At 42.9% G+C, this 26140-nt stretch overlaps 1 protein-coding gene across 1 annotated transcript in view; it reads right to left on the bottom strand.

Annotated features, from left to right (window-relative positions):
• The window catches only part of cd276 (CD276 molecule), a 95130-nt gene extending 69215 nt beyond the window's left edge, over nucleotides 1–25915 (bottom strand). Inside the window, exons 1-4 of the mRNA XM_054771265.1 lie at nucleotides 25639–25915; nucleotides 21970–22064; nucleotides 5818–6168; nucleotides 2597–2893 (exon numbers count right to left, since the gene is read on the bottom strand). Of these exons, the coding sequence (XP_054627240.1) occupies nucleotides 2597–2893; nucleotides 5818–6168; nucleotides 21970–22060 (739 nt within the window). The 5' untranslated portion in view covers nucleotides 22061–22064; nucleotides 25639–25915. The remainder of the gene's footprint in view (nucleotides 1–2596; nucleotides 2894–5817; nucleotides 6169–21969; nucleotides 22065–25638) is intronic.
• Between the last annotated feature and the right edge of the window lie 225 nt (nucleotides 25916–26140).

Genomic DNA, 26140 nt, shown 5'->3' with positions numbered 1-26140 from the left:
CTCGGGGCCTGGATTATGCTTCTGGGGAGTTACTACTACTGAATGCGTGACACAAATTTCTATGCCAAACGCGGGGGCCAGTCTTTTCAGTGTTTTCTGAGCGTCAACTCAGTGAGCAACCACAACTCCCGTCATGTAGCTTGTTAGCTTCCTTTGTTGCAAGTGCTGTGTTAAAACTGTGCTGTGTTTATTGCGAATGTTGATCCAAAATCGGAGGAGAAGGTTTTGACAAAGTTGGGCTGTAGGCCTTTTGAACGAGTCATACGCACTAGGGGTGTAATGTTACACTAAAAAGTCATTTCGATTCGGTCCAGTTTCATGAAGTGATCGGTTCGGTTCATTTTCGGTACAAAAAAAGGAAGAAAAAATACTTAATATGCTTTTATTTTAAAAAATGCAAACAGAACTTTTTTTTATATATATAAATAAAAGCGACCCATTTGGGTGATATTTCAAATAAATTAGATTGAGTTTTTTTAAATAGAGAAAGAATAAATAAATAAACAGTTGTATGTAAACAATTGTTTAAACATTGTGGCAAAATGTAATGGACAGTTACAGTTAAATAGCTCACTGTTGCACGTGAAGTCCAACTATCTGTCGTAAGTGAAATAGCGGACACGTGATAGCTCGTTGAAGACATCACTTTTAGCTTTTTCATAAAGTGCTGGTATACCTTGCTGGCTAAAGTGAGGACGTGATGGTATTTCGTAGCGAACTTTCATCATATACAGTCATGGAAAAAATGATCAGACCACCCTTGTTTCTTCAGTTTATTGATCCATTGTAATGCCTGGTACAACTAAAGGTACATTTGTTTGGACAAATATAATGATGATAACAAATATAGCTCATGAGAGCTGAATTTAAGAGCTGATATCTAGCAACTTCCTTGGTTTTCTTGATGTTGTCATTGTTAGATTTGTCCAAACAAAGGTACCTTTAGTTGTATCAGACATTAAAATGAACGTGGTCTAATCATTTTTTCTATGACTAGTTATAGCCAGCGCTCTCAACAACTGAACATGGATGTAATCTTGTGGCTATAAAAAACTCCAATACCATGTGTTACTGCTTTGAACCGGTCAGAGTTGCTTGCTAGAGGTTGTTTATATGCTGAAGTTACCGGTGTTTGCAAAAAGCTGGTTTTCTTTCTTGTAGATGTAACATTCACTGTCGGACGATGCCGCTTTAAAGGGATAGCTCGGATTTTTTGACATGTATACAAGTATGACGAAGACGCTCGCATGTACTTCCGCGACGGAGCGCCGCGGCCAGGTTGTTTACGTATGTGTTCCACAGCGGAAGAAGATGCAAGTGTTTTCGTCACATTCACATGAACGCACAGGTCACAGTGCGCAGGGATACGGCAGGAGACACAGATAACGCCGAGCCTTTTGTGAGGTTTGAGTTTTTTGAGAAGGCATTTTTGTGATGCAAATGTTTTCATCTTTTGAACGCATATTGTTTTGAGAAGCCAAACTCTTTACTTAATTGTCCCCAGCAACTAAGTGGAACTACATTCTTCATCACAGAAATCTGAGTAGAACTGGACTTAGGAGACCAAGTGGGGGGTAAGTCGCTGTTATTGGACTACAATGCTAATGGGGATGTCATACAACTTCATGTCAAAAAATCTGAACTATCCCTTTAAGTGTGCCAACATGTTATACTGGTTTCTGCAGCATACCCGATATCCATGGAACAATGTCGACACACAACTTTGGATTCATCCACTTGCCTTTGTCCATCCGTAATTTTAACAGGGAAGCCAAAGTGTTCCGAAACAGGAGACCGTAGTGAGATTGGAGGGTCTTCCAGCTCTCCGGCGTCTCGCTTGCATTTGCCATCATGCCATTTGTCACGCCTGCAAGCTACTAGCGTTCCTCCCCCTAAGTCAGTGGTGTCCGACACGCAGGGGCGTTTGTGTGGAAACTCGCCCACAGGACTTTAGTTCCAAATGGAGCGCTTAGATCACTCTAATAACACATTTAATTTAAAAAATTATTAATTTAAATATAACGGAAACGGTACGCAAGTGGACCGAACCAAACATGCATAACAGAAAAGGTCCAATACATCCATGTGAACCATTACACCCCAAATATGCACACAGGAAACGTTGTACTAAAAGCCGACCAACCACAGACCTTTACGGTCCGCGTCACTGGGATGCGAGGTTAGCTTTTTTTGAGCTGCACGTCAAGCTATACAAGCGGGTTCGGAAGGGGAGGAGCGAGCCTGTGTAGCACATGCTGGCGCCTCGACGCTGGAGCATGAACCACGCTTCATACCCGAAACCCGTACATCCTGTCTAAATAGGTCCGGTTTAGGTTGGTTTCAGATCGGTACATTCTGATCTGGTTTGTGTCAGCTGCATGTAACTTGTCGATCAATTAAAAAACAAAAATAAATGGAGCAGCGCTACGCGCTGATCATCATGTCCCCAGTAGGGCATACTAAACCACTTTAGAACTGTCTAAATTCCAACATCCAGATTAGATTTTCAGTAACACAATTCAACACTATTGTGGGAGCTATTAAAAATGATTTGACTTATTTGAAATAGTTGAAATACAGTTAAGAGAACACCCACCTGTGATTGTGACAAAGGCGTTCCCCTCCTCCCCCAGCAAAGGGTTCATGAGTCGGCAGCTGTATGTGCTGTTAGGCTCCAGCACCACCGTCAACACGCTCATCAGAGAGAACAGTCCTTTGTCGTTGGCCACCACCGTCGTGGTGATGTTGTCCGTCAGGTTGCGGCCACTCCCGTCCTGCCATATCACGTCGGCTTCTGGGTAGCCTCCGTAGGCCTCGCAGGTTAGCTCCACTTTATCGCCGGGCCGACGGTTAGATGCTGACTCCAAGGTCACAACGGGCTTGGAGTAAGGGGCTGGATAACAGGTGGGAGATGAGGATTCAAAAGTGGGTAAACTTTGGAAGCGGTGGAATTTGGGAAGGATATGACGGCATCAAATAATCCTCTAAGCAGCATGAGGCACCTTGGGATTTCTTTGATAAGACTCCTGCTAAGGTGTTAATAACATTTAGTATGAAATGGGGTTTTAAGATCCCACGACATCTGTGGCACATGAACATGCGGCATCTCAACACTCCAAGATGGAGGTGGGCTGGCCTGGAAGAAATTGGCTGGCTTGGAGATAGGGGACGATCGAGGCTGTAGTGTAGGCAGGTGGGGGTGAATTGTCAGGCTGAAATCCCCACCCCAATCCCTCGAGCTGAAACACGACTACAGAGGTGGAAGAGAAAAGGGGCTGCTGTATTCCCAGAGCCAATCACAGCACAGCAAACAACTGGGTGGAGCTCAGGCTGAGATGATTTGCGTTTGTCTGACCCGCTATGTGCGAAGAGGACTTTTTGACACGGCGACCAGATTTACTGTCCTTGCTGCTAACTTCCTCTACTGTCCATTTGACTGTCAAACACGTATCCATTGAGACTTGCATTCACAGCAGGAAGGAAATATACGATGCTAACTGTGAATGCTGTTTAAAAATAGCGACATCTATAAATCTAATGCATAAAATGGAACCGATTTGTCACTGTTGGAGACATTGTTTTCCCTCTCGCCAGCCAACAGGGAGGAAAAAAAAACATTATTCATTAACACTACCTAATGCACATCCATCCTTGGAGAATAGAGCGGCAGACTCTCAATGGATCTAAAAATGTGTGAGAGAAAAAGGCACGGCATCTCCCTCTAAACAAATAAATAAGTCTCCGCATTGAGGAAGGTGGCCTACATGGCCGTGTAAAGAGCCAGGCCGTTAGTAAAGGCTGATTGAACAAAACACCAGCTAATAATCAGAGTCAGCAGCTATTGACCACGACAGAGGCCACAATCAACGCTTATTGACCAGACACACAGCTACGCAGCCCCGAGGAAGCTGTTTATCTCATGTTTACGTCCTGCAAGGTAAGGATGCAGGTAAGTACGCGTGACATTATACGACTATACTATTAATGCACGAGTGCCGATCTTTATATGTTGAGCTCTTATTTAATTATGTCATTATCCACACAGCATTAGCTTACTTACAACATGCTAAAACAGAGAGACAATCAAGCTACTCATCAATACTCATTCGTTTGAGGCCATTACTTGCAATATTAGGAGTGATGCTTTCCAGTTCTGACCAATGTTGCCGTAACAGGTAAAATATAGGGAGAGAAAAAGGCTTCCTACTGCAGAGTCAAAAATAGATCCAGAAAAAAAAATTTAATCTGTAGAAGTTGTGCCAAAACATTAGTCTAAGGGCCTACTTTCACTCGGCCATCCATCCATACCATGAGTCCCTTTCAACCTCCCGGCCCCCGCTGGCCCGAGCAGCCGTGCTTTGGTACGCTTGCTTGTGACAGCACTTTAATAATTTTGTTACCTGACTTTATGGATTATTTCCAGTGTTATTTGCAGTCTTTCTGATGACTTTTATTGTGCAAGGTGGCGGATGTCATTAACTACTCGCAAGTGGAGTGATCACATTTAGGGGTGCCCCGATACAACTTTTTAACTTCCGATGATGATGCAGATATTGTAGCCTTGAGTATTGGCCGATACCGAATGTTAGAAAACGTTTGATCAAGTGATATTAGTCAAACAGAGAACCATAGTCAGCAACATTAGGTATGAGAAAAACCGACCCATTTACTTTGCATTTGGGGTATAGTATAGTATTAGTATAGTATATAGTATTATTGACAAACCAGTGGCGGCTACGCATTATCTCGCGAGGCTGGACGTGCCCAGTTAGTGCTTAAACCCGACATTACTCACCACCGACAGGGGCTGGCTCTGTTCTGTTATAGCTAATGACTTGTTGCCGTCCCGTCCCGCTTTGCAAATGTTTCGGAAAGCACTGGTGTTTGAAGGGAGCCCTGGTTTTGGGAAAACCCAAAAAGCTGTTTTTTTTTAGATGCTGCTTTGGTTGGTTGAATTAAACTTACCCGGTTCTGTGCCACCATGGGAAACGTGTGCATGGTTTGCTATTTTGTTAGCACATTAGCACACATTGTCATGACATGGGCTCTATCCGGGTGCTGGAGCGGAGTCTGGAATGAATTGCTTCATTCGGGATTCATTGGGACACCCCTCACCACATTAATGAAATGATACGTCTTTGTTAGGCATACACATAGTTGCGGGTTGGCGAGCATGTCATGGGTTTGTACTTTTATTTTTAGTGTTTCTATTCATTTATGTTATGAATTGTGTTGGTTATCATTCAGAACTGGCAAGGAACAATCACATTATAGTCATTCTAGAACTCGGCTGAAGTCCATATCCCACGGGCGCCATGGCCTGGCCGACGTCTGAAGGGAACCGAACTTGGGTGCTGATCAGAACACTCACACGACTCAAACATGCTGGACTTTGAACTGTGAAGTGGTACAATTGGCCTTGCATGATCACACCCCAAGTCTAAACTACATGTTTTTCTGGTTACTTATGTAATATTATGTAGTCATATTATGAAATAAGACTCAAAACAGTGTCTGGTAGTACCTAGTTTTGCCAATTGGAAATCATCAATAGTCAACAAAATGCAAAAAAAAAAAGCAAGGACGACAGCTGGATTAAATGGTGGGTTGTGGGTCTGGTATGGAGGCTGCTTGTATAATTTAGAAGGTAGTATTAATGCATGTTGAGCATTGTTTGCCTACAGTTTAAAGGCCTATAATCACTGCCCACACTGCTTATATTGTAATGATTTGTCAGAGTGCTTTGTTCACCTAAATGGGGCTGCATAATTTCTATGTACTTAACACCGTCGTTGTAATGTGCGTTGTGCAACTCACCGGCCACCTGCAGAATCAGAGCAGCCCTGCCGTAGTCCCGCACCCTGACGAAGCATGTGTAGCTGCCTTCGTCTGCCACCGCCACCTTTCTCAGCAGTAGGGAAGCGTTGCCCAGACGCAGCTCAGCGGGGAAGAGGCTGGTACGGTTGACGAAGCTGTGGGACTGGTCGGCCAGCTGATCGTGTCCCTCGCTGTATCCGTACACGCTGCGCTTCGTTTCAGTCAGCTGCCAGAAGACCGTCAGATCCGACTCGTTGAAGGGGCCGGCGGCGTTGAAGGAACAGTTGAGGGTGGCGTCGCGGCCGTAGAGCGCCACCACGGGCTGTTCGGGAACTTGCACGTCCATCAGGGCTACAAGAGAGGGGCAAGAGAGTGATGCTTTACTATGATGCTAGGGATTCATAATGCATTCCGAAGAACTACACTGTAAATAACATTTGTGTGAAAGGCAAGCTAGAAAATGTGTCATAAATTGAGTCTAATAATCATTACACAAATGGTCAATGACTTATGGGCAATTAGTTGCACCGAGCTGTGTGAAAAATGTCAAGGCTGTCCGACTAATAAGGGTCAAATTTTCGTGTTTAATAACAGCGCCACCCTGTGGTGTACTTGTCCAAAAAATAACAGCACAGGCAACGCAGTGAGGGTGCATGTTTTGACACAGTCACCTTTTTATGTGCAGCGGTAAGAGTAAACGAGTTAGCTAACACAAATGTTGACTGTATGACAAGACTTGCAAGCAAAAAACTTGATACTTTGTCAAGTGACTCCACTTATGACTTCACAGCGAAAACATATCTTCACACCAATTTCCATGCAGAACCATGTTAAATGGTTAAAGCGTCTTTTACACAGAGTGCCTACCAAATTGTGGCGTTAGAACTGTGACAGAAGACCGGGTAATAATCCCAGTGAAGGCTGGAAATTACATCCCGCAATCAGACAACTTGGTATCTGACGTTGATGCCAGTGTCTCGTGTGACATACAAAACACTTGTCGGACAGCGACAATTGTTTCCAACACAACAGGGCGAGAGAAGCGAAGAAGCACACAAGCGAGCGTCCCACTTCTGCTGCCGCGCTGATGCTACTTCTGAAGGCGGATTATTGGCAGGACGACGAGCGTGACCCAGAAAAAATGTGGATAAATCCCAGTTGGAGCAATATAATTCATATTGTAGTATTTTGGTTGATGTTTTACATTGAAAATGTGCGTCTCCGTAGGACAGTGCTCCTCAAATAGTGGGTCGGGCTCCCCTGAGGGGGGGGCCGCGGTGAACTGTCGGTAGTGGCGTGAGAGGCAGGGACGCCTTTCAATATTAGTGCAAACCTGCCAACTTGTGTAAAATTGTCGTACTCCGTACGCAATTTGACTCATCTCCATTTTGTTAAAATAAATATATATTAATAATATATTAATAATAAATATTAAGGGCGGGGAGTGAAAATATGTGTGTCCCCCAGTGGAGGCATGACTGAAAATAATAACTGAAAACAACCCTGTAGGACAACCACCCTTCGGCAACGTACATCAACAACTACAACTAACAATTTTGATACACCAACATCAACATTATTCAAGCTTTCTTTGTTAAAACATAAGCCGTTAAAACGAGGTGCCTTTACAGGACACAAACGTACTTAAATATATCATGTCTTGCCATCATATCGGCATGTCCTGTACACAAAACTAATAAAGAACACAAATGACAACAGCCCTTCTGAATGATTGTTGCGTGCGTGGAGGGGGGCAGGCCTCAGTAGTAACTCCTGATGCTCAGTCTCTATAATTGTTAAAATCAGGGCGGCGTTTTTGCCTCCTCACCCTCTTTTGAACTCCATCAGACGGCTATCGTCAGCATTGACTTACTTTGGTATGAGCGATATTCGACCAACGCAGAGAGATGCTTTAATCAACTACCCAATTAACAACAAACAAGACTTTCATCTGAGTGGGTTCATGTATGGATGGCGCCTGCCGAGTCAAGGCGGAATTTTTTATTTTTTTTTTCCATGTACGTTCAGCAAATCCCAACAAGGTAGACCTTAGTACTGACACATGAACAGTGCCACCCATTGGCCAACTGTCCAACTGCAGTGCCATTGAGGAAGGCAAAGATCCCTCAGTAATCCTTTTCTCTGTTTATGGTTTTTAGAACATGCAATAATGTTTTATGGGGACGGAGTGGATGGAGTGTCACCTTGATAACAGAAGAAGTTAATGGAATAAAGCGTGTTTTGTTTCCACAATGGAGGTTTGATAGGCAGGCCATTTCCACAGTTGGAATTCAAATGCTGCTCAATGAAATTTGGACTTGGAGCAGCCTTGACCAATCTCTCAAGGTTGCCGCTCAAGCAAAAAAAAAAAAAAAAATAGAAGTGTTTTCATGCACTGTGGTTGCAGTGGAGGTTTTCTACAACAAAAAATATGTTCACATTCTTTCCTGTATAGTTCCAGCATGGCAACTACACAGGAGGGACCGGTACACAAGCAAACAAGCTAAACCTCCCTGTTATGATGGCAGACAGAGGTACAGTGTTCCCACTGAGTCGGACGCTCTTTAATAACTCTACATCGTATACTACAGGTATATCTATCGCCAACCCATCTCTCCGTCTATACTCAGAACAGCACTTTCTCATTCTCACCATGCTTCCATGAGGTGCGTTCACAGAGGCGCTGAACTCCAGACATCACAACAACTTCTTTATTATGCGTGCATGCGTCGTTGAAATAAACAGAAAGACCCAAAAAAAACACCAGTATATTCTCATCATTCACTTTGTAACTCTTAGCGCTGAAGTACAATTTGCTGCATTTAAGTTTGCACGGAAATCCCAGGAAATACACTCAAAACATGTGAATTCAATTTAAATTACGTGGTGTTTTTGAACGCAACCCCTCATTGCTCATAATGACATGGTTCAAGTGGGATTCAAATGTTCTGCTACCATTAAAGAGAGTGTTAATAGTACTGTGAGGGAAATAGATTTTCAGACCTGTGTGCTATCTTTTAGCTTGATTTAAATGTTCACTTCGTTAGCAGCTGTTAATACATACAAATACAATATGTATACTTTAATGTCTGTCCTGTCATTCATTGTTCTGTTCATAAAGTACTGTGAAAAATGGGCATATTTCAGACATAGTTGCAAATGGCGATTAAACCCGATTAATTTCAAAACAATGATTAATATGATTAAAAATTCAAATTATTTGACAGCCCTAATTTTTTTTTATTATCTTAATTTTTTCATGTGAGAATTCTACCTATTTGAAAATGACTCCTACCAAGCAGGGGACGGTCAGTGTAGTGATTCTGTTCTCTGAAATGCATGTAGATGAAGGGGAGAGAACAAGAGAGTGCAATTAAGTCACTCCAGAAGCAGCCAGGGATGACTCACACCATGGAGTCGGGGAGGGGTGGGGGTGTTTGGAGAGCAAACTGGCATCGAGCTCACACATTAAGATAATATCAGGAAACAAGGTTAAGGGCAAGGCTGTGAAAAAGCTCTAATATCCTCTGTGTGGTCATAGAAAAGAGGAAAATAGAAACTCTCCCTCCTTGTTGGACACCTCCACCTCCCTCCTCCTCCTCCCAATGCCTTTTTTTAAACGGGCGACCTACGGCTACGGCAAGGCCTACACAGGGACCTTGTGTGGTCACGCTGAACCTGCACTTGGATAGAGAACACAGGGAGTAATTTTGGAATCTGCATCAAGGGGAGGAGAGGAGCGCTAGCAGCAAGCGGGGACAGCTGACGTCACGGAAAAGCGAGCATCTGATGTCCTATTTGTCAGAGGTGAAATATCATGTGAGGCATATCCCTACATGCACTCTGTATTTTGCATCCTGTGTTTGAGTCTCTGCTGTAGACATGGTCAACATGCCGTCTTCAAATACGCAAGACTATACAGTTTAATGGGATAGCGGTGCAATACTGTAGATCTGTCGATCTGTTGTGGCGCAATAGATCTGTCAACCAAATGCACGACAAGTACACGTTAGACGTTTCTGGCTTCTACCCAAGCTTGTGACCTACAAGTAGATGGTGGACGGATGACAAAGACCAAGCCCGATACAGACTGTAAAATGGAAGATGCGCGGCAGACCAGAAAAGAATGCGGGAGCTGGTTATTTGATAGAATATACTTAGGCACCTTTCCTCCCTAGTCTGCATTGATTGATGCGTGTAACCAAGCAGCCCATCTCCTTGGCCCCAGCAGTTAAAGTAGGTGGTTATAGAGTAGGTATGGTTGCTCCTGCACAGGCACAAACATGGGCACACTTCAATACAAGCGTTCCTCCCGCCATTTATTAATGATAACTGCCACTCTGCATAACCAAAATAACCACAACAACTCAAAAATAAAGCAGAAAGTTTGGAAAATTGCAGTAATGCAGTCCGATATCACAAAGTAATGATAAATGAGTGTGCCCTAACTATCTTACCATAGCCTCTTTTACAAAGATATCTCACAAATTAGTCATATCGGAGCTGGAACAGTCAATTCAGCTATAAGCTACCGAAGGCAGAAAATTAGCATACCGTGTCAGTTCAGTTAAAACAGAACAAAAAACTGGAAAAAGTGAATAAATCACGGCTTTAGAACGGGTACATGTCACATGTCAATGCATGTCTATAGCAACCTATGTGTCTGAATATATCGACCTAGGTGAGTGTGTGAATAGTAGAAGTAGGACTCACTACAATATTATAATATTTTCACATGGCACTATCACAATATACTGTTGCGTTCGTGCGATAATCGATGTATTGCAAGAAAACCACCTGCAATACCAGACAATATCTATGTAGCAGACTGAGCGTGGTCAGAAGCAGACATACAGTACATGTTTTGTGGGCACTCCTGTTGGCCAGTGAAGAACAAAATGTATTTATATGGTTGTTTTGCAGGTTTGACAGTACATGGGGGAGAATCAGTACATTCCTTTCATATTAAAACATTGAAATTGTTTTTTCATGTTTTTCCCTTACAATGTGGTCATATTGATATTTGAATGTGGTGTATACAACTTCACTGCGAGAGATAACAATAAGACATCGTGTTATTCATGTCACATAAAAGAATATAGATGGCATTCCTTGCAAAGAAAGTAGTGGTCTTTGCCTGAAGGGGAGAGGTGGGCTGCACTTGGTAGTCTCCCCTGGTGGTGTGTTCCCAGAGGGTAAAGTGAGGATTCTCCTTCCCTGCCCTCTCAATAAAGAGATGCTGAGCAGCCATTGAGGGCAGGCTGGGAGACGTCAGGCTGCGGGATTTACACGCTGCACTTTGTGTTTATGGGCCTCAGCTCTGTTTGAGTGCCTACGTGACAGAGACGGGCACTTTCACAGCCGACATGAAATAAACTCATTTAAGCCTTTCGCGGCCCGCTGGCGTCGGGCCCTGCTTAGCAGCGAGCACTGACTAGAGAGAGAGTGGGGGGTGGGGGGAGTCTTTAAATGATCTTCACACCGTTCTCCACTCTAATTTCAAGACTAACCATCACCATGACACTTTCGACACCTCCTACAATAATGGTACTTTTTCTCAGGTGTTAGCAAGCTGCTGTTGCTATTTAGGCTTATGATGCAAGCAGAGAATTGAACCGCAACGTGCTAATCAGCATGGGCGCACACACACACCGGGATGACTTACGCACGTTGTCGGCGAAGACGTTTCCGACGAGCGTCTCGTAAAACAAAATGACAGAAAGACATTTTTAGTGTGGTTGTCCAAGCGATGGGTGTCATAAACAGCAGGAGGCAGCTGGCACACCAGCAGAGGTTCTTCAGCATGCGAACTACACTGGGTTCCAAAATGATCTGCTGCCTTCCAGAGCGACTACGCCAGGGGTCACCAACGTGGTGCCCGCGGGCACGAGGTAGCCCCCCACGACCACATGAGGTGCCCGCAAGCCTGCTTTTCATTCAGGTTTTCCATTAATAATGTGAGAACACTAGAAAGAAAAGTATTCTGAAACATAAAATGTGAGTTGTGGATACCAGCATTTTGTGAATGTTTTGGTAAAACAAGCATATTTGTTTGGGTTGAAATAAGGTATGAAAATAATTTCTACAAAAATGAGTGGCCATTTTCATTTTCTAAAAGTAGCTCTCGCAAGAAAAAACGTTGGTGACCCCTGGATTACGCATACAGTGCTATGCTATGTGGGAGCAGTTAGTGTTCCCCAATGTCTTAGGTCCAACATCACTTCCATTTTCTTCTGGGTGAATGGACAAAACTCTCATAGACACACTCAGGAAATCTTGTACAAAGTCCTTCCAGGAGAGTGGAATAGCTACAAAACATGGATATGACTCCATGTGTTCTTCCATTTCCTGTAGGCGTAATGGCCAGGTGTCTCTAATATGTTTTGTCCATATGGTGTATTTTATTTGCCGCTTGGCAAACCTGCTGCACATGAATAAAAACCGTGCTTACCAGTGCAGCACCCCAAAAAACTATTACCATGGAGTTGTATGACATGTATGACCCACCATGTGTTTGATGGGACGGTCTCGCAGGTCCCCACGGTGTCCTGTAGTGCGTAGGAATGCATATTTTCTTAGCTTTTCACTTCCTGTTGTAGCTGGCTCCCGATACATTGGAACCTCCCAAGTCAGTGATGCTAATTGCACTGCTTATGTTGCACTCAGCATACAAATCCTTTCCTGCTTCCCATTTCTGGTTCTACGGCTGTCATAACACTTTGCCATCAGTGGTAGTGGTAAATGAGGGAAATCTGAACACTTGTGTGTAGAAAATCTTTTAGATACTAAGTCAACATTTGTTGAACTCCATGTTTTTGGACTTTTGAGACATTCGTCTTTGGATCTTCAAAATTTGTGTGCATGACTGTGTATTTCCAACTCATCTACTCCTTAACCACTAGGCACAAGAGGGTGAAAACATGTCAAAACATGCACCCCTCCTGTGTTGCTGCGTTAGTATTTTTCGGACAAATACACCACATGGTGGCACTGTCATTAAACCCCAAAGTCGGGCCCCATAAGTTGAATTGACTTAATATTTCTCACACATCTCAATGCACTCTACAAAACACCCACTACAACGTAAGGGTGTTTAGCCGAATCACCACAAAATTTTGTATGCATCTTGAGGGAACTGACAAGCACATTTCAGTTTGATTTGAACAGGATTGTTTGAAAAATATGGCCGTCATCAGGCAAAATGTCTTTGCAGGGCCACAGGCAGAATTAGCAATTAATTGCCCATGAGTCATTGAGTATTTGTCTAATGATTATAAAACTTTGAGGATATCTAGTATTACATGTATGCTAAACTAAGCATTTTAAGCACAACCCGTAGGGGACACCACAGTGGTTCCATCCATAAACCACAAGCATCACATTCCCTACATGATCTCACCCAGGCTGGACTGTCGAACAGTGCTATTTGGTCAATTCAAATTATGACGCAGTTTGTAGCAACGGAGCAAAATGCATCCTCATCAATCTTCAGGTACCATCAGTATGTGCATCAATACAATCAAAACAATATTTAGCCTTTTACACATATTCACACCTTAGATACACACACACACACACACACACACACACACACACGGTTTCCTCCAGAGACTGAAAAGGCCAGAGAACACATTGATATTCCACACCTGTATGTCTACTGACAGGTCCGTAGCAACACAGTCTGAGGGGTTGGACACGAGGAAGTCTTGACACTACAATGGAGAGGCTGTAACAGAGCTGCACTGGAGCAAAGAGCTTCCTGTCAGCGTGACTGACATGGGTCACGTTCACAAACACACGGCGGTATAACAAATGTTCTCTACACTGGGTTATGCATGCAAAGTCACACACACACACAAACACACCATAGGCAAGTAAAGACAATGTCATGCGGGTATTGTGCTGTGATTATTCACCTCCATGGCTTCACCTCTGCTTCCATGCATGCCCACAAAAAAAAGCACTCTGCAATATACTTAACCTTAACTTTCCACCACACAATTAGAGCCTCACAGTGTCCCCTTCATAAAAGGTAATATAGCCACTGTTGTTCACTACCTGAGAGGAGATATTTACACAGTGATTGCAGCCATCTGCACTGATATTTAAAGGCTAACTCCTGCTGCAACCAATGGCACAACATTAGTAATGACTTTTGTGAATGGACGAAATTAAAGGTGAAACTATTGACACAGCAAGCTAAACAGGGGGAAACCACACACAACCACTGCTTGTGCAATTCTGCCCCCTGCTGTCAGCTTGTGCAATGGCAGCACATTTTCATTCTGAGCATTTTGCGGCAACCTGAACATCAAACGACTGAGCTCAAAGGACACTTCCTCAGCCCTTTTCCTACTGATTATTCTGAAGACCTGCAAAAGTCTGAAGGGAAAGGCAATCATTTTGATTTTAGGACATGTAGATGCCCATAATCCTATTCAGAAGGGGCACAAAAAAACATGATTCAGTCCAAAATGGGTAACCTTAAAAGGAAAACTGCACTTTTTTATTTTTAATTTTTGCCCTTCATCCACAATTCTTATGTGAAACATGACCATGCATGTCGTTCTCTTTTCTGCACGTTCTGATGAGAGGAAAAAAAAACAAAAAAACAATGCACGTAACAGGACACACCGATTTCGAGCGTAAAGCAAAAAAACTGCAAAAAAATGCCAGCAATGTTCTATTTACATAACTGACCTGTATATAAACAAAGCTACGGTGACATTGTTATTGTAGCAGCTAACACAAGGAACTATCTTTCTGGTGTAGTGACGCAGCGCCTCAAGCCGCTACCAAGAAGTAGCAGGCGCACTGCAAAACAATGTGATAGGACACCAATCTGCACTGACGACAAAACACCAACAAGCATAAGATCAACTACTAATAGCCGTGTTTTGTTTGCACACGGCTAGATGGACTGTGTTGTGATATCATGCGCTATGTGCTCCGTGTATCACAATCAATATCATGATGACTTTCTCGATGAAAACAGACCATCTGGTCCAGCTGGTCTGGGGCGTCTTTTCCACTTTATTTTGAGTATGTGGAAAAATGTTGTATCACTGCAGGGTTTGTTAGCGCTTCCAAGTCTTCGTTCGTTGTGACGCAATCTCTTGGAGCAATGTCCTCCTCGCTATACACACGAAGCCTTTCCGTCGATGGTAACACTGTATGCCACTCCATTTCTGCCAGCATGGCTTGGCAAGCTCCACATTTACACCACCACGTCCTCCCGGTGTAATGACTTGCCTCTCATCTGCTACAAAGTAGTAGCTCATCCTCCGTATAGTCAGGCTCAAAAAGATAAGGTTGGCCAAAAGTAGTCGTCGGTGGGGGCTCTCACAGAGTCTGCCATGATTAGTAGTAGCAAACAGCGCAAAAGTAGCGCTAGATGTAAAATCAATGTGCCCAGGAAAGAAGTTCCGGTAATGTTTAAAATGATGAAAATACGTAAGTATTACATGTTATCATGAATGTACTTGTTGCTGCATGGTCACAGCATGGATATAAAACCATAAAACGTTGTTGTTTATAGTTGAAATAGGTGTGTCCCATGACGTTCATTGTTAGCTCCCTCATGCTAACTGTTTTCCTGTCTTTAGAAGGCACAGAAAAGGGAAAGACAATTGCTCATGTTTCACATTTTTGGATTTTGGACGATGGGTCAAATTCCAAAAAAAGTATAGTTTTCCTTTAAAAGGGGGGCGTGTGACTGCAGAGGTGGCATCTCTCTGTGAAAAGAGCGACAATATGGATGAGATTAGGTGGGACTTCACACCTAATGTGCACTAACGGGGTCACTTTTCATCTCCTCCTTTCTTATTTTTGTCTTCATAATGGAGTGGCCTCGCCGGGGAGACACACAAGTAATGGCACATCGGACAGACAAGGACTCAGACTTGCTTATTTCCTACATTGTATTGTGCCGTTTTCATTTTCCCCCTCCCCTTCTCTTTCTTTCCTCGCTGCCCATCTCCTCTTCCTCTTGACTCCTTCCTCGATGTGAGCCATCTCATATCCTGTCAATAACCCACTAATGGGCTCGGGCAGTCAGATAAGAGCCAGCCTCTGGCTTACAAGCCCGCAGACATCGAGAGCCTTTTGATGAGTTGGGGAATGGACAAAAAAAAAAAAAAAGGACAAGGTAGCTGCACGGTCATAAGGTCAGATCTCACTTGAGGACAGCTGACATGAAGTAGAAGCCATCCTTGCATACCCCGCACAGGATCTACTGTATCTACCTTATTTAATGACACGTTAGAAGCAAAATATAAGAAACATCTCTGATTATGGTGACATAAAGTGCAAACTACAAGCAAAATTATATTTTAAAAAATTATGAAAAACTTCAATAGCCTCAGAAATGATGAGTGAATGTTGCTGCCGAGTTTAATAGATACCATGCAAATATGCCCACTTGGGAGCAATGAGATGTTTAGGAGAAAAAAATGAATCTGTTTGGACGACATGCCATGTTGGCCACAGTCACAGTCAGGAGATCGGGAAGACCTGGGTTCGAATCTCCGCTGGGCATTTCTGTGTGGAGTTTGCATGTTCTCCCCGTGCGTGCATGGGATTTCTCCGGGTACTCCGGTTTCCTCCCACATTCCAAAAACATGCATGTTAGGTTAATTTGTGACTCTAAATTGCCCATAGGTATGAATGTGAGTGTGAATGGTTGTATGTCTATATGTGCCCTGTGATTGGCTGGCAACCAGTCCAGGGTGTACCCCGTCTCTCGCCCAAAGTCAGCTGGGATAGGCTCCAGCATATCCCCGTGACCCTAATGAGGATAAGCGGCATAGATAATGGATGGATGGATGGATGGACGGATGGATGGATGGACGACATGCCATGGCTTCATTGTTTTCCTGTCCACAATCTTGCCCTTTAACTTTTCAATTAAAACATTACAATGAAGTCAACGGAAGCCTGCGTTGTAGATTTTGGAACTTAATACCACGGAATTAGAACAGCTATCGTGCATAATCTCATGCGAGACAGGTCCCAATATTGTTGTCCAGTTTCACCATGAGCAATTGTCACTTTTTTATCGAAGTTAAGGCAAGGTTGTGTGTCATTGTTGAAGTCTTCTTACACTTGCTTGACAGGTAAAAAAAAAGCAATTGCAATTGCAATTGCAAAAACAACAGGCTTTGCAACACATCTTAAAACAAAGCCAGGAACTCTGCCAACTATCCATCAGTCAGCTACAGGTGTTGGAACTGTAAGCTTTATCATTTTCTTTTTCTTCAGTGAATAGGCTAACCTAGCACGAGGTTGCTGTTAATATGTGACTGTAATGTCACTGTATCTGATATAGCTATGCTAGTATTGCTAACGTCATCCTGTCCCACGCCTCAGTGCTTTCACACCACCATTGGTAACATATGCTAGCCGGTGGTGTTCTTCTTATTTATTTTTTTGTTTTAAAAAGCGTAATTTGGAGCCAAAGAGAGACAACACTTTTAATACTAATCTCTGGATGTGTCAAAGACAAATGCAACATTCTTTGTTCAGAGATAAGATGGTTCAAGTGTACCTAATGTTGCAGACATTGGGTTTACTTGTCTGAGATCAGCTATGCATCGTCGAGGCCATCACAGCCATCACATACCCCAAAGGAAGGACGGGTGTCCCCCTCCTCGCGGGATGCTCTCTCTAGCAAACTAGCTGAGATGCTTTGCGAACACGGCTCAGCATCCATCCGAGTAATTCACGGCGGCCCGCAAGACACACAGTGGAGCCACATGAGACTCCGGGCTCCCCTCCCCTTTGCCCCCTGCAGAAGTGCAATCGCGGCATATTACTTAAATCAATTTTTAAACAGTCCCTCGGGGCTGCATTTTGAAGACTTGTTGAAATAATTATGAGGTGCTTGTTGGGTAATGCACTCTGTTTCAATGAACGCACGGCGAGGAAGGAAGGAGCCGGAGAGAAAGGGAGGGGCGGCGAGGTAGCGCGAGGGCCAACGGAGACTGATTATGTGCGTGATTGTGTATGCGCTGCGGTGAAACCAATCTGCGTCGAGGCTGGCCCTCGACTGTTTTTAAAAGGATCCTTCACTGGACGCAATCAAATTAGCAAGAGCATCGCTGATACAGGGTAATAACCCCAAATTGAATTTCTGCGAGGGCTAAAGTGTCCCCTCTCTACAGAATCAATGGCTGTGAAGAGAAAAGGAGGACATGTCAGAGGGGGGGGGCATTCATAAGCTATCAGACTTGTGAAGAAGCCTGCCGAAGATGCAGCAGTGAGCTGACTATTTTCACGCTCCACGGGGGTGGTAGTGAGCGACTGCAACAACTAATCTATACAATTAAGCTAATTAATTTTAATTAGCCCTCGGTTCCCGTCCCAGAGTGAAATTAGGTCAACCTTCTACTTCTGTATTCAATATGATTGGAAACGTAACTTCTGCCCCTCCTTCTCTGCCATACAGACGCAGCTCCACCTCTGTTACAGCTCTGATACTACCTCAGAAAGTGGAAAATTGTTGGGTGGACTATGGCATTTACAGGCAAAGGGTGTAAAGGCGCCATGGTAAAAGCTTTTTTACCATCGTGCACAATGCGTGCATTTTGCTGACATGCCGTTTATCAGCATGCGGAAGGGTCAACAGTCAAGCGGCGGTGTGGCGAACTGTCCTCACATCTGCCTCTGCAATATCTAAACAAACCCATCTAGCAGACAAGGTGCGGCGACAGCTGCCGAGATGCAACATCTAAAACGCTGTTGGAGGAGCAAAAAATAAATAAAGTTTTCACCTAGAACGATCCATCACTAAACCCCCTGAGTCAGGATACAGCTGGGAGCTTCAGAGGCAGTGTCTCTGCGCCGGGATGGGTTGATGCGTTATTTCACTCACGATAGGGAGTACGGACTGATAAGAGAACTGAGAAGACCTATCAAGCAACGACGCAGCTGGACACAGGAAGGATTACAGCAAGTAAACCCGAAGACAGAGCCCAAACAGCGTCTTACATAACCAGCACACTGAAGTGTGTTGTCCCTGCAGTCAATATTAATTAGTAGTGAACAGCACAGACTTGAAAGGTGAAAGGCGCGACAAGATCCTGTACTTTCACAGTATCCAAAAGTAGGAAAAGAAGTAAGATCAAAAAGCATGATAAAAGTAGTCACTGAAAAAAACAGGTTTAGGATAATAGGCGCTATTTGGTACCCTGATATTTGGTCCCAATGTTGATAGAAAGTAAACACAGCTTTCCTCATATCATGCACTATTATAACTATCCCAGCAACATCAATGTCTGTTTACTTACAGACCAATCTTTAGCATTATTAGATACAACTATATGAATAGTTCTTGGAGTTCTTGAAGTAAAGTAGCATTCATGCACAGTCGATACCATTGCAGCACCGTGAAAGTTTTCACTTACACACTGGTCCTTACCTTAATTAGCTATGGAGGGGGGGATTTTTTGATAAAACTGTATGAGTAGTTCTTAACAAAATGTCCTAGCAGCATATCATACACTGTTGTGACGATCTAAACATTCGCTTATTTTTAGCTATCAGGGGCGAAATAAACTGACGGTATGCATTTGTACATCAATGCAAACTACGGCCTAGATAATAAACATATTGTTAATCGGCTGTGATCAGATTGTGTAAATGCATGCAATTAAATGCCTTGATTACACATGTGACCATATGAGTGGCACAGGGACTGCAGTGTTTTTGTATCAAGTTACATGTGTAGCATCCAACTAGGCTGTAAGTAATTGACTTAGTGTTCCACTTAGCACAGAGAAACTGAATCATTGTATGAGCAACAACCACCACCTCCCACTTTACTCTTTTTCCACGTGGTTGCCAGTAAAGAGTCCGCCCGAGGCCTCATTTATGTCAGAAAGGAATACATCACTTATAAAAAAGGAATGATACTTAGAATCACAGAGTCAGAAACAGGTCACTGGAAAGTATGTTTCTTTAAAGAAGTAAACTTGTTGGCTTAAGGATGTGCTGCTCACATTTTGGACAATCCATAAAAACAGATATCAGCCAGAAATGTGAGACTTTACTTTACATTATGTGCACATACCAGCAGGGGTGGGAAAAAGAGTGGCTTTTACACTTTCAGAGTTTAAATCCCAATTTCGGACATCCTCGACTCCTTTCTTTTATTTACGGCGCCTTGAGACGTTATCAAGCCAGACTGTGCCTGTTTGTTTATTTTTTTTATGATGACCTAAGTTATTCACTTCTACAGAAGCGAAACTTTGAAGTTATGAATCGTTCATTGCGACATCAACCACAGCCGCCGTCAGAGCAGGGAAATCTGCTCTTAAAGCAGTTCTCATCGAGGGCATTGCCTTTGCCGCCAGCATAGGAAACATGTCTACAGTATACTGTGATGTTTCATAAGCTGAATAGAAACAAAACAGACTGGAATGGCAATCAGCAGTGCAGAACACCAAATTGTACTCTATGTATTCACTCACTACGTTTACATGCAGTCAATATTCGGGTTAAGGTCAATATTCAGGTTTCTGAAACATTCGGAATAACATGACCCAATTTTCGGGTTAGAAAAGGAGTAACCCTGGGGTAATATTCTTTTTTTTAAAAAACGGAATATGAGCATATTCCGTTTTTTCAAAATGGTTATTGGTGTTTTACATGGCCGTGCGCAAACGAGTTATTGCTAATATGATAGGGTTATTTGACTGCATGTAAACATACTCACTGAGTCATGTCATGTCAGGATATCCCGATCAAAAGGAACATTAATTTGTGTTCTGCGCATGTTCTAAGTGAAAGCAATCTTGTGTCTTTGGCAGGAACTACTTGTAAACATGACGACACGCAAAACCACACACTTTTGGAGCGCGGGGGAAACAAGCCACCTCGTTAGTGTGGTGAAAGACAGGAACATTATGTCTTTTATTGACGGTAGAAAGTACCACAATAGAGAAATCTATCAGAACATGAGCAAGCAGTTACGCAAAGCAGGGTTTGTACGAACGCATCTTCAAATTTCCATTTCCTATTTCTTCACGTTCTCGCCTTCCATCAATGAAGAAAGTGGGACAAAATAGTGTCAAGTACTGGTGGTGGGCCAGTACCAGCACCGAAACGCAAACAAAGGTGTTCATTATCCGCCGTGCCGGTGTTGTTGTTGTTACAGGATACAGGAAGAACAAGCTGAAATGACGCGCATTGCGTCATGACGTTTACCGTGCGTCGAAACATTGTCCGTGCAGGTTTTTTTTTTTTAAGTATTAATGTAAAAATACACTAGTTTCTTTAATAGTAGCAGAACATTTGAATCGCACTTTAACAGTGTTATTATGAGCAATGAGAGGTTGCATTCAAAGACACCACGTAACCTAAGTTGAATTCACATGTTTTGATTTTATTGTATGGGATTTCCGAGCATACTTAAATACAGCAAATTGTACTTCCGCATTGAGATGTGCCAAGTGAGTGATAAGAATATCCATTTATTGTTTTTCTTTGTCTTTCTGTTTATTTAGACCACAAATACACACATAATAATGACGTTGTTGTGACGTTCGGAGTGTCCATGAATGCATCTTGCGGTCGTAGAGTGACAATAAGGAAGTGTCGTTCCGAGGCTGAACGGACTAGAGACGCGCTTATGAGTGGGTGATACGTATATGGTGTCAGAATTACACTGTTGTTGATGTGTTCATGTCAGAATGAAGTTACTTTTGATGCGTATGTGTTAATTATGCTAAAAAATGTATGTAAATAAATTAATTACCGCCGTTAATGTGCTATTTTTGACAGCCCTATTTTTTTATATTACATTTTTTTTAAGTTATTATCCTGGTTACATACAGTTTCTCTCGTTTAGGTTTGCTATGTTTACTAGTTGATTGAAACCCCCACTACTACAATGTAGGATATCAAGTACAGTTTCTTTCCAAATGAAGTTTTGAAAATATCCAGTCTGGCCTTCTTAATTTCATTCATCTTAAAAGGGCCACATCAAAAATTGAGGGTTGCGACGAGTTGAACTTTTTTTTTTTTTTTACCGTCAACTGAAACTTTGTTTTGCCCCGCAGAGGCCTTTGATGGGAGAAGACTACAGTATAAGAGGCTTAACAGGCCCCACGGGACGCATTGTGACTACGGCAGTGACAACAGGTTGAGACCCACCGAAAGCCTGGATGGCCAGCATGGCGGACAGCAGCAGAGACAGCATGGCACCCCGTGTGGATTCGGACGGCAGGGCAAGCTCTTCAGACATAACGCTGCAGGAATGAAAACACAGTGTTGAGAGCAATCTAAAAGAGTGCAAGGAATAAGTCACTAAAATTGGATCTGTTAAACACATTTGCTTGGTTTCAAGGCTTTTAATACTTTTCACCATTTGCGACTTCTGCAAAGAGGATGTGGGACGGATTTGGTCATCTTGACCAAAGTTTCCATAACAGTGCAGCTCGCCACATTCTCTTTTGTCTTTTGAGTGCGCGACACTCTGGCAAACTCTGTGGGCTCTGTGTGTCTTCTACTGAACCGAGGAAATAAAAAACATCCCCCATCCCCCTCAAGTCACGCTCTGGATAACACAACGTGAAATTAGAGCAACACCCAAAAACCACAGGCTGACTGCCTGGTGGTGTCCAGACACCAGGAAGTGACTCATTTCAGCGACCCCGATGCCAACGTAGAAATCTTTTTAACTCTTGTTCAGGTTTTACGACTGACTTAACTAGAAAAGATCAAGACAAGTTGATCACACTAAGGGGTCATTTATTTGTTTAAATGTGCAGCTTTGGCAATTTGGTTACATGACAATGCAGTTCTGGGCCGGCAGATGTTGGACAGCTCAGGTTTTACAACGTGTAAGCTGAATATGCTAGTCTGTGTTCAGTCGAGGCTAGTGGTTCTCAAGTTGTAGGGCGGACGGTGAGGTGTCCGGGGGGCGTGAGAGGCAGGGGGCACTACACTACATACAGTACTATTGTATATACAGTACTACACTATACTTACATTTCTTCAAGGTTGGCATGTCTGTTAGTGACTTTATTCCGGCTTGAACGATGCTGGTGCCAGCTACTCATACAGTGGTTTGCACAGATAAATACACCTAAACAGCGATTGTGCTAAATACTAGGAAATGACACAACTCTAACTGTGTGGTATGTTTTGGAGTCTTTCTATTTCTCCCTGTCATGAAAGTTTGTGAAATGTAATTGCGGAGGAGTGATTGCAACGTAGTTAGCTGCGCACGTGCATGTGTGCACAATTATTTCCATGTCTGCCATGATGAACTACAGTTTGTCTGAAGTGCTTCAAGACATGATTAATCTTCATTAATCTTCAAATCCATGATCAATCATCATACAAAAAAAATGTGCAAAAGGAACCCTCCCAACCGTACCTGCAAGAAGCAGTTTGTACGCATCTGCACAGAGCGCATTAAGGTTCCTGACAAAGTCGCATCGCCACCTACGAGCCCGGCCTGCATGTATTTTACAGCCTTTTTCTGCCATTTTTTCAAAGTTGCAAGTTACCCTTCAAGGCTGCAACATGAGCTGATACGGTTTAAGCTAAAGCGTTGATTCTCCGTACCAATGCCAGGCTCCATCTAGTGGTGCTCAGAAACACCAGAGATTAGGGATGCTCCAATCAGGGTTTTATGTTGCCGATTCCGATACCCAAAATCCATGATTGAGATCGGCTGATACCGATACCGATCACATGGATTAACTGTACATTTTTCAATTGATTTATGATGACTGGTACTGGCCAAGGCTGTGGTTAGACAATTCCACTTACATTTTTTTTTTCTTTTTTGCCTTTATTTTTGTCTTTGGAGTAATACAAATAGATGGGAAATAAATTGTTCAATAATTTATTTTTAGTTCAAGATAACAAAATAAACAAAAAAATAATAATACAAATAAATATCTTACATTAAATAGAAATCTGACCCCACTTAACTTAAAACAGTATAAATTCAGTGTCCAGCGTGCAGGGGTCTCCAACTTTCCTCACTAATGGAGCTGTCAACTATTTGTGTTTTATTTGTGACTGGCAACATTTAAAACTTGTACACTACTTTATTAACCAAGCAGATCTCCACTCAAACAGTGTGGTCATCGTCTTTATGCTATTTTGTGGTCATTTTCCATTATATAAAAGGCATAAAGTCTGAATTCAACAGTTATAATAAAAAAACAACTAAGAGTTGAAGCAAATATTCTGACCCTTTGCGAGCTATTCAAAATCAGCTGGCGAGCTAGGAGATGCCTGGGATAGCATGACCATCATAAGGCTGGACACACTACATGTTTATGTTCAGTAAACAACCACACACAAAAAGTGCTTTGAGGACAAGTAGTATACCGACAACAAGGGCAAAATTGTTCCGTGACACTTGCAAAAGTTAGCACGTACCCTATGAATGTGGTATCCACTTCCCCGTGGGACAAAAACGAGCACCGAACTAACCGCAGTGCTTGTTTGTTTTAAAAAGAAAATGTCACTGTGCTAAAAAGTCGCATTTGGAGTCCGAAGACGAGAAGCTACCGAGCTGCCGCCAGTGCAAGCTAGGCAAAGCGTGTCAACAAAAATGCAAGAAAAGTCAACCAGCAATGGGTTTGATAAGGGAGTGATCAAACACGCTGGTATCGATTGGTGTAGCCCGTGTCAAGCTGAAGCCATTGAGGTTTTACAGACTAGTGTTGATTCTCGCGGCAATACGGGACAAAGTGCGTCCCTTGTCGGCTCAACACGTGTGTTGGCAACCCGACGTGACACAGCACGCATGCAGGGTTTACTGATGACTGTTTTTTGGGATCAGCTTTGCAAAGTAATTATCAGCATATGCTGATCACGTGTTTTTTGTGTTGTTGTTTTTACAGAAATCGAATACTAAATGGTGGCTGATCGATATATATTTATTATTCATCAATATTGTATAATATAGTAGTACAATTACCAAGCCATATGTTCCAAAACGCGATGGAAAGTGAAGGTAGCAAGAACGGTGGCACTTGCAAAGTAAAATATTTATCCTCTGTGAATATAGCATGTCGTTCCAACTCTGTACAGTAGATGACATCGTAACTCTTCTTATTAACACAACTGGCCTGCAAGAGAGTAAGAAGACATTGCAGAAGGGATTGTGTTGCCAATTTAGCCACTATATTTAGCAAATATTCAAAAAGGGACTGGTGACAAATCTAGCAAGCTTCTCTGGTCGAATTGGACACTTTTGGAGACTTTGTATTGTTTAGTCTGCCATAATCGTGGCCAATTATGCAAACAGACGTTGACGTAATCTAACAGCCCCGCCACAAACAGATTGCAGTCCTGTGGGAAACCCTGAGGCATATAGACTCAATGCAATACAATTTCAGACGCTTTTCAAATGTCGTTATCATACAAGTACATTATTATCCCTACACCATGTTTAGCGTCTGGGAGTTGTGTACTATATCCTGAATGACTGCCCACACAAGTAGTCACGGAAGGTCATTACATCCTCTCCATCCCACAGGAAGTCGGACATGCCTGCAGAGTACAGTTGCCTATGTATGTGATTAGAACAATAGGAACTACTTGTGACCCCTTCAATCCATGAAACTTTTCATCAAAATGCGAGTTTTGAGTGTAAATCCCAATCGTACCACTAAAACAAATTTTGTAATGACAGTCTGTCGGGAGGGGGCGCCATGCCTTTCATTCAAACACTGTTAGGGTTACCTGAGACGCTAGCTTAACTGCTACTTTTCGTAAGACTGCAACAAACAAATAAATAACATGATGGTGTCGTCTGGTATTCGCGAAATGTAGTTGTAGTGTACAGTGTCTTACCATCTTAAGGCGAATACAATGAAAAAAAGTCTAAAAAGTCCAGTTGTGGTTTTGTCTTTCCAGTACAGTCGATGTTGCCTTCAGAAGCTGATGTGGTGGATTCCTCTCGCGATAAAACACGTTAGTACAGCTAGCGACCAGATAACGGTTTGTTTTTAACAAACGGTTTGTTCAAGATTTATTTTAAAAAAGTGGTCGGGTGTGTTCCATTGATATGGGACGGTTTTCCCACTAACCACTCCTTGCTGCTTTGTCCAGCGATGATGTCATATTGAGGGGGAGAGTCCCGACCCCCATGTTAACCATTTGGCGTCTTTACTTAGAGGTGCTTTTGACAGACTGTTACTAAATGCATCATCCCAGCCTCCTGTCCCAATCTCTATGGTCCCAATGTGCCTCCACGTCCATAAAGACTAAAATACTGTTGTCATCGTGCTGTGTAGCTTGCACCATTGCAGATTGTTGACTTTCGACAGCTGCTGTGACCCAAATGAGAGTAACA

The sequence above is a fragment of the Dunckerocampus dactyliophorus genome, chromosome 3 (genome assembly GCF_027744805.1).
Source record: "Dunckerocampus dactyliophorus isolate RoL2022-P2 chromosome 3, RoL_Ddac_1.1, whole genome shotgun sequence".
In the NCBI taxonomy this organism is placed as follows: Eukaryota; Metazoa; Chordata; class Actinopteri; order Syngnathiformes; family Syngnathidae; genus Dunckerocampus; species Dunckerocampus dactyliophorus.
The sequence above is the reverse complement of the archived record's forward strand: the minus strand, read 5'-3'. Positions and strand labels throughout refer to the sequence as shown.